Raw genomic sequence first — 13,908 nt, 5'->3', positions numbered from 1 at the left:
TTAAAAGGCATCTAGAGTTATTAGGGCAATGATGATTTAGCAGGGAAAGATCTCAGAGAAGAAAACTCTGAAGGGAGTTTTCTGAAGGGAACTCCTACCGTGTCATGTAGGTGAATTATCACCCTTCGGGGTTCAGACCTCAGCTCGACTGGAGACCAGCCTGTAGCCCAATTCCTCACAGTCATCTTATTTAGTAAGGGTAAGGCCTTTGGGAATCAATTAGAGTTGATAAAGGGAAACCTACAACATTGCATCCTGGTCACTTTCTAAGGAGAAGGATAGAAATCTCAAAGAGACACATGAGGGAGCCTGCCAAGATAACTTAGCAAAGAGAATCCTTGAAAGAACTTGTGCTGTGCTGCTTGGATTTCAAGACTCTCAGTTTTATTTTAGAAGACGTTTTGTTTTTTTAAGATACGGATTGTATGTGGTGTGTGTGTGTGTGTGTGTGTGTGTGTGTGTGTGTGTGTTCCTTGGCCTTCAGCAGCAGAAGAATAATGGCACAGAGACTTATTAATTTTACTGTACCTTAGGCTACCTCCTACCTACTCATCAAACTTAATTAACCCAAATATACCAATCCACCTAATCCATGTTACCCACCTCCCTCTTTCTCCCCCCCTTCTTTCTTCTTTTAAAGATTTATTTGTTTTGTGTATATGAATACACTGTAGCTGTCTTCAGACACACCAGAAGAGTCAGATTCCATTATTACAGATGGTTGTGAGTAATCATGTGGTTGCCAGGAATTGAGCTCAGGACCTCTGGAAGAGTAGTCTGTGCTCTTAACCGCTGAGCCATCTCTCCAGCCCTCTCTCTTTTTCTCCAATCCCAATTGCCAATTTTTCCACTTCTGCTTCACAGTCATCCTCAATTACATCCTGAGCTCAAGGCTATAAGAGACCCTACCTACAAAAAAAGAACAAGCGGAGCCTCCCACAGATCCCCTCTTAGTCATGCCTTCCCTTTCCTTTTCTTTTTTTGTATAGAATAGAGTTTATTCAGGGCATGGGGAGGGGAGTTAAGAGAGTAATAGAGGCAGAGAAAGGCAGAGAGACAGACAGAGTAGAGAAGTAGAGGCCAAGCCGGGCGTGGTGGTGCTTGCCTTTAATCCCAGCACTTGGGAGGCAGAGGTAGGCAGATTTCTGAGTACGAGGCCAGCCTGGTCTACAGAGTGAGTTCCAGGACAGCCAGGGCTAAACAGAGAAACCCTGTCTCACCTCCCACCTACCCCGCCCCCCAAAAAAAAGAGAAATAGAGGCCTGCCATGACCATGTGGAGTGAGGGAGAAAGGGAATTGGGAAGGGGTGGCAAGAGGGAGCAAGAGAGCAAGAGGCAAGAGAGAGAGGCAAGAGAGCAAGAGAGCCATGCCTTACCTTTCCTACCTAGCTATTGGTCATCAAATCTTTATTAAACCAGTCATTGAGTGAGGACAATGATGAAGTATAGGAATAACAACACCAAAATCTAGTCAGTACTCCCTACTGGTACAGAACTAACAATCGAATAATACAAAGACAACTTTCACACAGTGCAGCCCAGTGTGTGTGTGTGTGTGTACATGTAACATGGCAATGAGTGTCCACTTCCACCACTTGAGTCCTAAGAGTCAAGCTCAAGTTGTCAGTCTTGATGACAAGCCATCTTCTTGGCTCCTCTTTTCATGTGCCACCACTGCCCGCTTGTTTTTGCTTTATAAGTAGAATATCTTGTAGTTTAGATTGGCCTTGATATAATTGAAGATGACCTTGAATTTATGGTCCTCCTGATTGTACTTCACAAGTGTTGGGTTACAGGTGTGTGCCACTCTACCTAGCTTCTTTTTGCTCTGAAACAGCCTGCTTCAGGCATTTTGATTACTCATGAAAATCTGGACTGGAGAGAGGATTTCATGGGTAAGGGCAATTTTTTGAGTAAGCCTGAGAACCAAGTTCCAATCCCAGCACTGGGGAATACTCCTGTAATTCCAACAATTAGGGGAGAGATTATAAGAAGATTTCGGGGACTTGCTGGCTTTCAGCAAAGGTGAGGCTGGGGAGAAGGTTTCAGATTCAAAGGAATAAGGAACATAGTGATAGAGAAAAACCCTTCCTTTCCCACGTATATGTACAAACATATGCAAATAAAATGCCCATGCACATATGATAGTAATAAAATGAAATCTTTAAAACATTTATACATAAATAAAATAATGATCAACATGGAAGATCAAGAAAAGGCAAGGTGAGCCAGGCGTGGTGGTGCACGCCTTTAATCCCAGCACTTGGGAGGCAGAGGCAGGCGGATTTCTGAGTTCAAGGCCAGCCTGGTCTACAAAGTGAGTTCCAGGACAGTCAGGGCTATACAGAGAAACCCTGTCTCGGAAAAAAAAAAAAAAAAGAAAGGCAAGGTGAGCCTTGAATATAGCTGAGTAAGGCCAGAGCTTAGCATGCTTGAGGGCCTTGACTAGATCCCTAACATCAGAAATGTATACACACACACACACACACACACACACACACCTCCAAGATACAGATAAACGTCTTTGGGAATTTACTCTTCTTTATTTATTACCTTGAAAAATATCCCTGCTTTAGTAAACCAGTTATTATTCAGGTTTTGTTACATTCCTCAGATATGTTATGGCAAGAAGATGGTTTGAATTTACAATTTAAGAGGGGGAGGATAGTTCATGTTAAACACTGGGAGTAAGCTTGGAAGTAAGGACAAGGGGAAATATTAGAATCTTGGATGAGTTATTCGGAAATTAAATTCACCTTCTATGACAACAGAACTTCAGAATGTAGGAAAGCCAGTGCTCTAGGAAATGTCTGACGGGTATCAACAGGGAGCAAGTTTGGAAATAGTATTGGAGAGTTTTAGAAACATGAAAAACTGGGGCCAGCCAAGAGTGGTGACTCAGGCCTGTGATCCTAGCACTTAAAGAGTATCAGTTTGAGTTCCAGGTCATTTTAGGCTACAGATTAAGTCTCTCTCTCTCTCTTTCCCTCTCCCTCCCTCCCTCCCTCCCTTATTCCTCTTTTTAAGATTTATTTTATGTGGAGTACACTGTAGCTGTCTTCAGACACACCAGAAGAGGGCATCAGATCCTTTTACAGATGGTTGTGAGCCACCATGTCGTTGCTGGGAATTGAACTCAGGACCTCTGGAAGAGCAGTCAGTGCTCTTAACTTCTGAGCCATTTCTCCAGCCTGGAAGTATTTTATTTTATTTTAATTTTAATTTTTAAAGATTTATTTGTTTGTTTTATTTAAATACACTGTCACTGTCTTCAGACACACCAGAAGAAAGCATCAGATCCCATTACAGATGGTTGTGAACCATCATGTGGTTGCTGGGAATTGAATTCAGGACCTCTGGGAGAGCAGTCGGTGCTCTTAACCGCTGAGCCATCTCTCCAGCCCTTATTTTATTGAGGTAGCCTGGTTGCTCTTCCAGAGTTCAATTCCCAACAACCACCTGTAATGAAATCTGGTGCCCTCTTCTACTCTACAGGCATACATGCAGGCTTGTATACAAAATGATGTATACATAATAGATAAATCTTAAAAATAAAATTCCTCCATCAGTCTATTTCTGGAAAGTTTTTTTTTTTTAATTTTTTTTTAAGATTTATTTATTATTATATGTAAGTACACTGTAGCTGTCTTCAGACACACCAGAAGAGGGAGTCAGATTTTCTTACGCATGGTTGTGAGCCACCATGTGGTTGCTGGGATTTGAACTCTGGACCTTCGGAAGAGCAGTCGGGTGCTCTTACCCACTGAGCCATCTCACCAGCCCGAAAGTAATAATATTCTTTGTTTTGCTTTTTTTTTTTTTTTTTTTTTTTTTAAAAGGCAGGGTCTCATGTGTCTCAGGCAGTCCCTAAACTCACTGTGCAGCCAAGAAAACCGTACATTATTTCAGGTCTCCCCACCTCTATCTCCCAAGTAACAGAGGCTGGGGTTGTAGCTCAGCTGGTAGAGCATTGGCATGTCAAGCATGAAGTCCTGGGTTCAGTCTTCAGTACAACATAACTGGACATGTGTGATCCCAGCACTGGGGGATGGAGACAGTGGTCAAAGGTTTAAGGTCAGCCTAGGATTCATGAGACCTCATCTCCACAAAGTAGCAATCAGGGTTGCAGAGATGGCTCAGTGGATAAAGTGCTCACTTCAAAAGCATAAACTGCTGAATCTGGTTCCTAGCTCCCATATAAAGTCAGGCGTGGTGCTCTTCTGTGTAAGCCCAGTTCTGGGAGTGTAGCAGAGTCAGGAGGATCCCTGGAGTTTGCTGACCAGAGAGCATAACAACGACAAACTCCAGGTTCACCAGGAGACATTTAGGGTGTATGGGCTCAGGCCTGGAATCTCAGCAATAAAAGGCTAAGGCAGGAGCATCAGTTTGGGTTCAAAGCCAGCCTAGGCGAGAGAGAGAGAGAGAGAGAGAGAGAGAGAGAGAGAGAGAGAGAGAGAGAGAGAGAGAGAGACAGAGAGAGAGAGAGACAGAGAGAGAGAGACAGAGAGAGAGAGACAGAGAGAGAGAGACAGAGACATAGAGAGAGACAGACAGAGACAGAGAGAGATTAGACATATTTCAGGGAGTCAAACTTAAGGCCTTGTACAAGCATTCTACCACTCAGCTACATCTAACCACTTCTTCAGGCTCTGAAGGGCCCTTATAATTCCATTTTTTTGCCCTCTCTATGTTGTAAACCACCAAAAGAAAGAATTAAAAATCCTCTAGGTTAAAAGCAGGATTTAACCACTCATGGAAGTTATTCAATTTTGCCCCCATTTCCTCATCTTATGAAATGAAGCTAAGAATACTACTTTACAGTGTGTGTGTGTGTGTGTGTGTGTGTGTGTATACAATACTAAAAATGGGGGGATGCTAGTCATTAAATGTGTGAATGTTGCAGTTTGGATTTGAAAAAGAGTTATCTTTTATTTAAGTGTATATTTGTGAGCCTGAGTAAGTTTATGTCATGGACATGTAGGTGTCAGTAGAGACCATAAGGCATCAGATCCCATGGTTGTGCCACCTGATGTGGTTGCTGGGAACTGAACCTGGCTTCCCTGCAAGAGCAGTAAGAGCTCTTAACTACTGAGCAATTTTTCTGCTGTCTTTCCACCCCTCTTTCCATTTTGAGACAGGGTCTCATTGTGTAGTTCTGCCTGTCCTGGAATTTGGTATGTGTAGAGCAGGTGGGCTGTAAACTCAGAGATCTACCTGCCTCTACCTCCAGAGTGCCAAGTTTAAAGGCAGGTGCTACCAGGCTGGACCTGTAGTTTGGATCTTAAATGTCCCTCAAAGGCATATGTATGTATTTTTTAAGATTTATTTGGGGGGAGGGGAATAAAATATGGAGTGTAAAAAAATTAATTAAAAAAAGGTTTACTTCATTTTATATGAGTACACTTAGCTACCTTCAGACACACCAGAAGAGGGCATTGGATCCTATCACAGATGGTTGTGAGCCACCATGTGGTTTCTGGGAATTGAACTCAGGACCTCTGGAAGAGCAGTCAGTGCTGAGCCATCTCTCCAGTCCCATATGTATGTATTAAAGGCTCAGTCTCTCTAGTGGTGATACTGGAAGGCAGTGGAAACTTTAAGAGGTTTGGTTATTGAGAGGTCTTTAAATTACCAGGGATGTGGTTTTCAGAGGAAAGTGGGAACTAAGTCCCTTCTTTCTCTTCACATTTCTTAGTCAAATGAATGGCGCCACAAGTATCCATGATGCTATGCTACCTCACCTCAACTCAAAGGCAATGGCTGCACCTGACTATGGTCTAGACCCTCTGAAACTATGAGTCACACTAACCCTTTTCTTTCTGTAAGTCAGTTATTTTGGGTGCGTGTTACAGCAATGTACATCTGTCATTCAGCAAAGCAGTAAATTCAGTAATTCAGTAAGGAGGAGCTGTCACTCAGTCAATGTTAACTTCATTCACCCTGATATGCCAGTGGCTTCCAAATCTCTTTCTCTTTCTTAGAATATGAAAACTTGTTACTACTGTGTTTCTATTATAAAAACTTACAGTCTTGGTCTTTCCTTCTTGCTTTTGTACACGGCCAAAAGAGACACATTGGTTACTTTAATACTCTCAAAGCAGAATCCAGGAATATCACCAACTGCATAACCTCTCTGAACCTCTCTGACCAACGCCAGCAACTAGAACATAACTGTTTTCCTCACTGGACACAAAAGCTGAGACCATCTTGCTGTTCCTGATCAGCTGGACCCTGACATACTTCCTCATGGCTGAATTAGGCTCTTTGGCTTCAACTTCTACTTTGTCCAGTAGAATCCTCTTCACATGAGAAGCGCCTCCAAAGGGGCACCCTTCAGGGCTGTGCCCAGACAGGCTTTTGGTATTGTTTAGCTAGCCACTCAGGTCCTGTCCATGACTGTGGAGCTTTGGCAGTACAAAGGCCACTATCCCACTTGGCCATCTTGCCAGTGCCACAGGCCAGAATGAAAGAGCCCAGATCTCTAATATCAAGCCTATTTTCTCTTAGTACTCAGCACCATAACCAATTGCTTCCCTGACATTACACCTTAGATGACTCTGTGGATCATACTCAAAGAATAATCTTTCTTTTGAAATATATTATTTTCTGGCCAGGTATAGTGTTGCACCCCTTTAATTCCAGCACTTAAAAAGCAGAGGCAGGTGGATCTCTGTGAGTTCAAGGCCAGCCTAGTCTACAAAGTGAGTTCCAGGACAATCAGGGCTATTATATAGAGAAACCCTGTCTTGAAAAACATTAAATATGTGTGTGTGTATGTATATATTACATATGTACATATCATATGTATATATTATAATTATGTGTGATACATGTGTATATATGAATATTACATATATATTCTAATCATACTTACATACATTGTGCTGGCTGGTTTTGTGTGTCAATTCGACACAATCTCGAGTCATCAGAGAGGAAGGAGTCATAATTGAGGAAATATCTTGATGAGATCCAGCTTTTTTTCTCAATTAGTGATCAATGGGTGAGGCTCAGCCCATTGTGAGTGATACCATACAAGGCTGGTAGTCCTGGGTTCCAAAAGAAAGCTGGCTGAGGAGTAAACCAGTAAGCAGCACCCTCCATGGCCTCTGCACCAGCTCCTGCCTCCAGGTTCCCACATGCTTGAGTTCCTGTCCTGTAAGCCAAATAATCTCTTTCCTCCTCAATGTGCAAAGGCACATCGTGTTTCTTTCCAGCAATAAAAAAACCTAAAACAGGGCTGGTGAGATGGCTCAGTGGGTAAGAGCACTGACTGCTCTTCCGAAGGTCCTGAGTTCAAATCCCAGCAACCACATGGCAGCTCACAACCATCTGTAATGAGATCTAATACCCTATTCTGGAGCATTTGAAGACAGCTACAGTGTACTTACAAATAATAATAAATAAGTCTTTGAGTCAGAGTGAGCAGGGACTGAGAGAGCAGGGTTGACTGGAGTGAGCGGAGCTGACTGGAGCAAGCAGAGATCCTAAATTCAATTCCCAACAACCACATGAAGGCTTGCAACCATCTGCAACATCTACAGTGTACTCATATACATAAAATAAATAAATAAATCTTAAAAAAAAAACCCTAAAACAGTCTTACATAAACACCGTTGAAACATTTTAATTTTGTATATGCAGTGAAATAGGGATTTAAATTCTTTCTCCTTTCGCATGTGAATGTTCAGTATTTTCATTAGTAATTATATTGTACCTACTAATTTTTAATTTTGTATGGGTGTTTTTGTCTGAATGTGTTTATGAACCGCATTCAGGCTTTGGCTTGGTGCTGAAAAAAGTATCTGATTCTTGGGACTAGAGTTACAGGCAGTTTTGAATGCATGCATGGGTGCTGGGACTCAGACTTGAGTCCTCTGGAAGAGTAGCCAGTGCTCTTTGACTACTGGGTCATTTATAGTTGGCTCATTACTATTTACAGAAAAGATTATTTTACTAATGTCTTGTTCTGTGAAGGGTTTTTGATTTAAGTTTTCATTTTTCCCCCTTTACTTATTATAACCTTAATCCTCCTTGAATGCTTGTGCAAGGTCACTGTATTCAAAGGAAGCAGTTTAGGTCTTTCTATGACACAAGGCAACTAGTTTATGCGTTGGAAGGCGCTCCTGCCTACAACTTCAAAACTTTCAGTAGCATTTTAGTTGTCTGTAGCCACCAAGACTTTGTTCTAGCTGGGGGTGTGGTGGCACTTGGGAGGCAGAGGCAAGAGGATCTCTACGAGTTGGAGGCCAGTCTGGTTGACATTGCAATGTTCTATAATAGCCAAGGCTATTAGTGAGACCCTGCCTCAAAACACAAGAACAAAAGATGTGTCCTGAAGGGTCGTCTTTTTGTGCCCCCTCATCTCCCCCGCCCCCAACAGGGTTCTATGTCCTGTCCTGGAACTCACTTTGTAGATGAAGATGGCCACGAACTCACAGAGATCCGGTAGCCTCTGCCTCTATCACCCGGAGTCACGAATGTGGCAACAGCAAGCATGAGGGGCCTATAAAAATACTATACGGGTAATTCACTATATTCAGTGAGGGTTGGTCCGGGCCTCAGAAGCGCGCAAGTCGTCCCACCGGGAGGAGCCTAAGCAGTCAGTTTGACCCCAGACATTCGGCCTGCAGGCAAAGCGCTGGTCTCCCTGAGGGCTGCGGCAGCGGGCCTGATTCTCCCTCCCTCCGAAGTCCTAGCAGTTCTCTTGCTCCAGGCAAGTAGTTTACAACCTGGAGGATTTTAGCCCCCGGCCTTCCTTACGGCGTTTTCCCGCTTCCTTTTCCCGTCTTCGCTAACTCGCCTCTGCGCGCAGCGGAAGTGACGCAAGACGTAGAGGAAGTCCCTGCAGCCGCGGTGTTGTGCTGTAGAGAAGGGACGGATTTGTAAACCTCAGAGTGAGGTTCTGCCTGCCGGAGGCCGCAGTGGTGCGGAGACCCCCGGGTGAATCCACGTCACCATGTCTGACCAGGTACCGGGCCGGGGCCTTAGGGCTCAGGGCCGTCGGCCGCGGGCTGGGGCCCTGGACTGAGGCGCGGGGGAGGGGGCGGCTGGAGAAGGGGGCTGCCCGTGGGGAGGGGGCCGCGAGGGACGCGGGGCGCCTGGCGGAGTCGGGCCAGGCCGCCTGGGACCCCGGGGCTCTGGGTTCCACGCGCCCTCCGCGCCCCTCTCCGAGGCCCCTACCCCCGCGCCACCCGGCGCCGGGGCTCTCTCGACGGCGCCCAGGTTTCTCGCGGGCTCGCAGGGGGCCCAGGCCCGCTCCCTTGTCCCCGAGAGCAAGCTGAGGGGAAAACGACCGTTTCCCTTCGGACGACGGATGGCAGAAACCAGGCCCTAGGCCCAGTTATGTAACGGGAGGGAAATCCCCGACTGGGAGGCTAGGTGGCCCTGAAAAGCAGCTCGACTCCACTTTGGGTTCTTGGTCCCGGAGAGTGGGGGGCGGCCGGGGAGCCGTGTCTGAGGTGACTGGGAGCCCAGAGGACGCTGCTTTTCCGTTGTGTTTGCCTGGAGGGTCCGTCCATCTCTGCACACCTCAGTCTTTTTTTTTTTTTTTTCCTTCCGGGGGTGCGGAACGGTCCGCTCTTTCGCTGTACTTTCCATTTCTTACTCGGGATTGGTCCATCAACTCTCCAGTTCTCAGAGCGCTCAGAATAACCGAGAAACAGCAAACTGTGTATGGAGTGCCACCACCAACAAGCCATTTCGTCTGGGCTTTAACCAGCAGATGCTTGGCACTTTAAAAAAAAATATAGCACGTTTTTTGTTCTTTGATAATCAGATGACGCATTTAGATTATATGCACCCCCAAACCTCTCTTCCAGAAGTTTCTGAACTAATTTTCGAAGAAATAGAGAAAAAAAAAGTTATCCGTGTTGTACAATTGCAGAATATTTGCAGAAAGCTGTCAATTAGTAGTAAAACAGTGTGTCTCGGTTTTGGAATCAAGGATTTGCATGGTATTTGCCTTCAAATAGGAGTGACTCCTTGCCACCTAAATTTTTCTTCATCCTATTTTAGTTACTACCTTTGTGGCTAGTTTTTATATACATAAGGTTTTGGTCTGACTTTGCTTTGGTTTGCTCAGATGACTTAATTTTCAGAGTATTTTTTTTTTAACTTTTTCTTCTTTTGTGATAATTATTCAGTAAACTTTTTCATTCAACTTCACAATGTAGTTGGACTTTTTTAAAAAAAAAATTTGTTGTTGTTGTTTGAGACACGGATTTTCTGTGTAGCCTTGGCTTTCTAGGAACACTCTGTAGACCAGGCTGGCCTCCAATTTATAGAGATCGGCCTGTTTCTGTCTCCTGAGTGCTGGGATAAAAGGCTTGTGCCACCACAGACTGGCCAGGGTGGTTCTATTTTTATAGCCTATCTACACTGTAGACTAATTGTGGCATGGATTTACTTATTAATAATCTGAATTAATCCTCTTTTGGGATAGAAATGACTTTATGAATAATTTGTTTATGACAGTTGTTTACTTAGTTACCAGCTCAGAAAGATCAGCTGTAAATGCTTAAGTCCTGGAACTCTGTAGACCAGGCTGGCCTTGAACTCAGAAATCCCCCACTACCTCCCAAGTGCTGGGATTAAAGGCGTTGCCACCACGCCTGGCCTTTGTTTTTTCTTTTCTTTCTTTCTTTTTTTTTTTTTTTTTTTTCTTTTTTTTTTGGGTTAATGCTTAAGTTTCATCAGCCTTCTATTTTGGAAGAGCTAGAAAGCATGTTAGCCTGAAGAGAGGGCAACACACAGAAAGAGTTCTAAGTTTTAGGATTAGTTTTGCTCTAGTTTGAACTCACATTATATAAGGATATGGAGAAAGAAAGGAGGACCCAAGGGCACACACAGGGTTTCAGGGGATCGCAAAGTCACACTGTTGCTTGCTGTAGCACTCACCTCACTGGTCACCGGGGTTATTAGGTGTTGGACCTAGGGCCTCCCACATGTGCTTGCCAGGCAAGTGCTACAGCCTCATTTTTTCTTTTACTTTGTTTCACTAAGTTGCCTAGGTTGGACTGTAGCACAGCTTGCCTTTGAACTTGAACCTGGACTTCTCTCAGCCTTGCAGAGTAGCTGGGATTACAGAGTTATACTGTCACGCCTAGATGGTGTGTGTGTATGTATGTGTGTGTGTCTGTTTTTCTCATTCATGGATATTCAGTGAAGTTTTTAAGAAACATGACAGAAAAATGGAGCAAATCTTTTTTGTAGCCTTACAGCTTCTCACAGTTTCTTCTGTGTCTATCTCCTGAGTGCTGGGATTAAAGATGTCTACCACCACACCTGGCAAAACAAGTCTTTTTAATTGAGCTACACATTAAAGCAATTTGCATATGAAATAGTGCTGCTACTCTTAGAAATTTTGTCTTTAAAAAAAGTAATAAAAATGTATGCTAACGTTTTTTAGGGGTTATTTATTGATTCAAGTTAAGGGTTTCTCTGTAGCCTTAGTTGTCCTGGAACTTGCTCTATAGATCAGCTTGTCCTCAGATCTGCCGGCCTCTTACTCCCAGAATGTATATACCACCATGGCTCAGTTGATAGGTTTTTATTTTTTTTAATTTATTGTATATATGAGTACATTGTAGCTGTGTTCAGACACAACAGAAGAAGACATCAGATTTCATTACAGAGGGGTATGAGCCACCATGTGGTTGCTGGAATTAGAACTCAGGACCTCTGTAGAGCCGTCAGTGCTGAAAGTGGGTCCTATATTAGTCAAATCCCAAAGGTCACCCCAGATTCATGGAAAGACCTACCTCATTTCTAAATAGGAGTTAAAAAGAAGTTGAAGTTATTGTTAGTCTTCTACATGACTTGTATTTTTGCTGCTGTGATAGCATTAGTTTTTACAGTGTTCTTTATAGCTTGTTATTAATTTCTGCTGGTCTTGGTAACAGCTTGAGTTTGCAGGAAAATAAATGGTTGTATATTAAAATGTTTATCATTCATATTATAGAACATATTAAACTAAAGCAGTTTACTGTCTAGTTTGTGTTGAATGCCTTAAGTATTCTAGGAGAGGAGTGTTATATATTTGGTCTTTTTTTTTTTTTTTTTTTTTTTTTTTGAGACAGGGTTTCTCTGTATAGCCCTGGCGGTCCTGGAACTCACTTTGTAGACCAGGCTGGCCTCAAACTCAGAAATTCACCTGCTTCTTCTGCCTCCCCAGTGCTGGGATTAAAGGCATGCACCACCACGCCCGGCTATATTTGGTCATCTTGATTGAGATATTGCTAGTGAATATTGCAAACCCATTATAATGAAGCAGTTCAATTATAACAACTATTTTATAATATGTTGAAACAGTAGGATAATTCTGCTTAGAGTATTCACAGTTGAGTAGTTGGAAATTCAAAACTGTAAAACTTCTTTTTGAGACAGGATCTCTAACCCTGACTATTCTGGAACTTCCTATTATGTAGACCAGGATGGTCTCTGACTCCTGGGATTAAAGGTATATACCACCACACTCTGCAAGTAAACCATTTTTCAAATTGTGATACTCCTATATAGTTAGTTATATTAGCTCTGTTATAACACATAATATTCCTTACATAAGTATTTTTCTAATTTTTTTTGTTTTGTTTTTGTTTTTTTTGAGACAGGGTTTCTCTGTATAGCCCTGGCTGTCCTGGAACTCACTCTGTAGACCAGGCTGGCCTCGAACTCAGAAATCCACCTGCCTCTGCCTTCCAAGTGCTGGGATTAAAGGCGTGGGCCAACACCACGCCCCAGGACTTCTAAGTTTTTTAAAGATTTATTTTATGTGAATGGGTGCTCTGCTTACATGCATGTATATGTACCATGTACATGCCTGGTGCCTCTGGAGGTCATAATAGCATCAAATCTCCTGGAACTGGAGTTAGGTATGATTGTTAGCTGACATGTGGATACTGGGAGCTGAACCTAGGTCCTCTGGAAAAGCAGTCAGTGCTGTTAACCATTGAGCCATGTCCTTAGCCATTCACGAGGATTGTTTGTTAAAACATCTTTGGCATTCCCTTCTGGAATTCTCTGAGACTGTAAATATTTTCACAGATAATTATAATATTCAATTTTAGATGGTGATTTGTAGGCAAGTTCACACATATTATTGTGCATCTTAATTTTGTAGTTCAAAAACCGGGTATTACTGTAGTATATCTTTATTTTTATTTATTCCTTAATTTATTTTGGTTTTTCGAGACAGGGTTTCTCTGTGTATCCCTGGCTGTCCTGGAACTCACTGTGTAGACCTGGCTGGCCTCGAACTCAGAAATGCAGCATATCTTTAAAGAGATGTTGTGATCCCCTTCTCTTTCTCCTCTTGACTCTTTGCATTTAGTTGCTTTTTTGGAGTTAGTGAGGCTCTGAAGGAAAAGACAGGAAGGAAGGAAGGAAGGAAGGAAGGTAGGTAGGTGGAGTTACATTCTCTTGTTCTATCTAGGGCCAGTTATTTAAAGGTTTGATGGAACTGAAAGATGGAACACATTTGTGTAAAATGCACCCAGATCAGAAGCTCAGTACTGATTTTAAAAACAAAAAAAAATTTTTTTGAGACAGACCAGGATGTCATTGAACTCACAGTGATCCTCTTCCATTTGCTTCTGCCATCACATCTTGCATACATACTGTATTTTTTTTGAATATATAGATTAGCTGAGTGTGTTGGCAAATGCCTATAATCTCCATGAGACCCTGTCTCAATCTTCAGAGAAGGGAGAAAAAACAAACAAACCAAATAAACCTCACAGATAATAGCTTAAACTTTTTATTATATTATTTTGTGGGTGTCTCTACACACAACATCCATGGAGTTTAGAAGACAAGCTTGCAGAGTTGGTTCTCTTGTTTCCTTTATGTCATTTTCAGGAATTGATCTCAATTCAATCAAGCTTGGCAGCAAGTGATTTTATTCACTGATCC

General features: G+C 42.9%; 1 protein-coding gene across 1 annotated transcript in view; it reads left to right on the top strand.

Moving 5' to 3' along the window:
• Positions 1-8,813: 8,813 nt before the first annotated feature.
• The window catches only part of Sumo1 (small ubiquitin-like modifier 1), a 31,401-nt gene continuing 26,306 nt past the window's right edge, over positions 8,814-13,908 (top strand). Inside the window, exon 1 of the mRNA NM_009460.2 lies at positions 8,814-8,968. Coding sequence (NP_033486.1) covers positions 8,957-8,968 — 12 coding nt within the window. The 5' untranslated portion in view covers positions 8,814-8,956. The remainder of the gene's footprint in view (positions 8,969-13,908) is intronic.

This window comes from Mus musculus, chromosome 1, assembly GCF_000001635.26.
Source record: "Mus musculus strain C57BL/6J chromosome 1, GRCm38.p6 C57BL/6J".
Lineage (NCBI taxonomy): Eukaryota > Metazoa > Chordata > Mammalia > Rodentia > Muridae > Mus > Mus musculus.
Note: the sequence above shows the minus strand (reverse complement) of the source record. Positions and strands in the feature narration are given on the sequence as shown.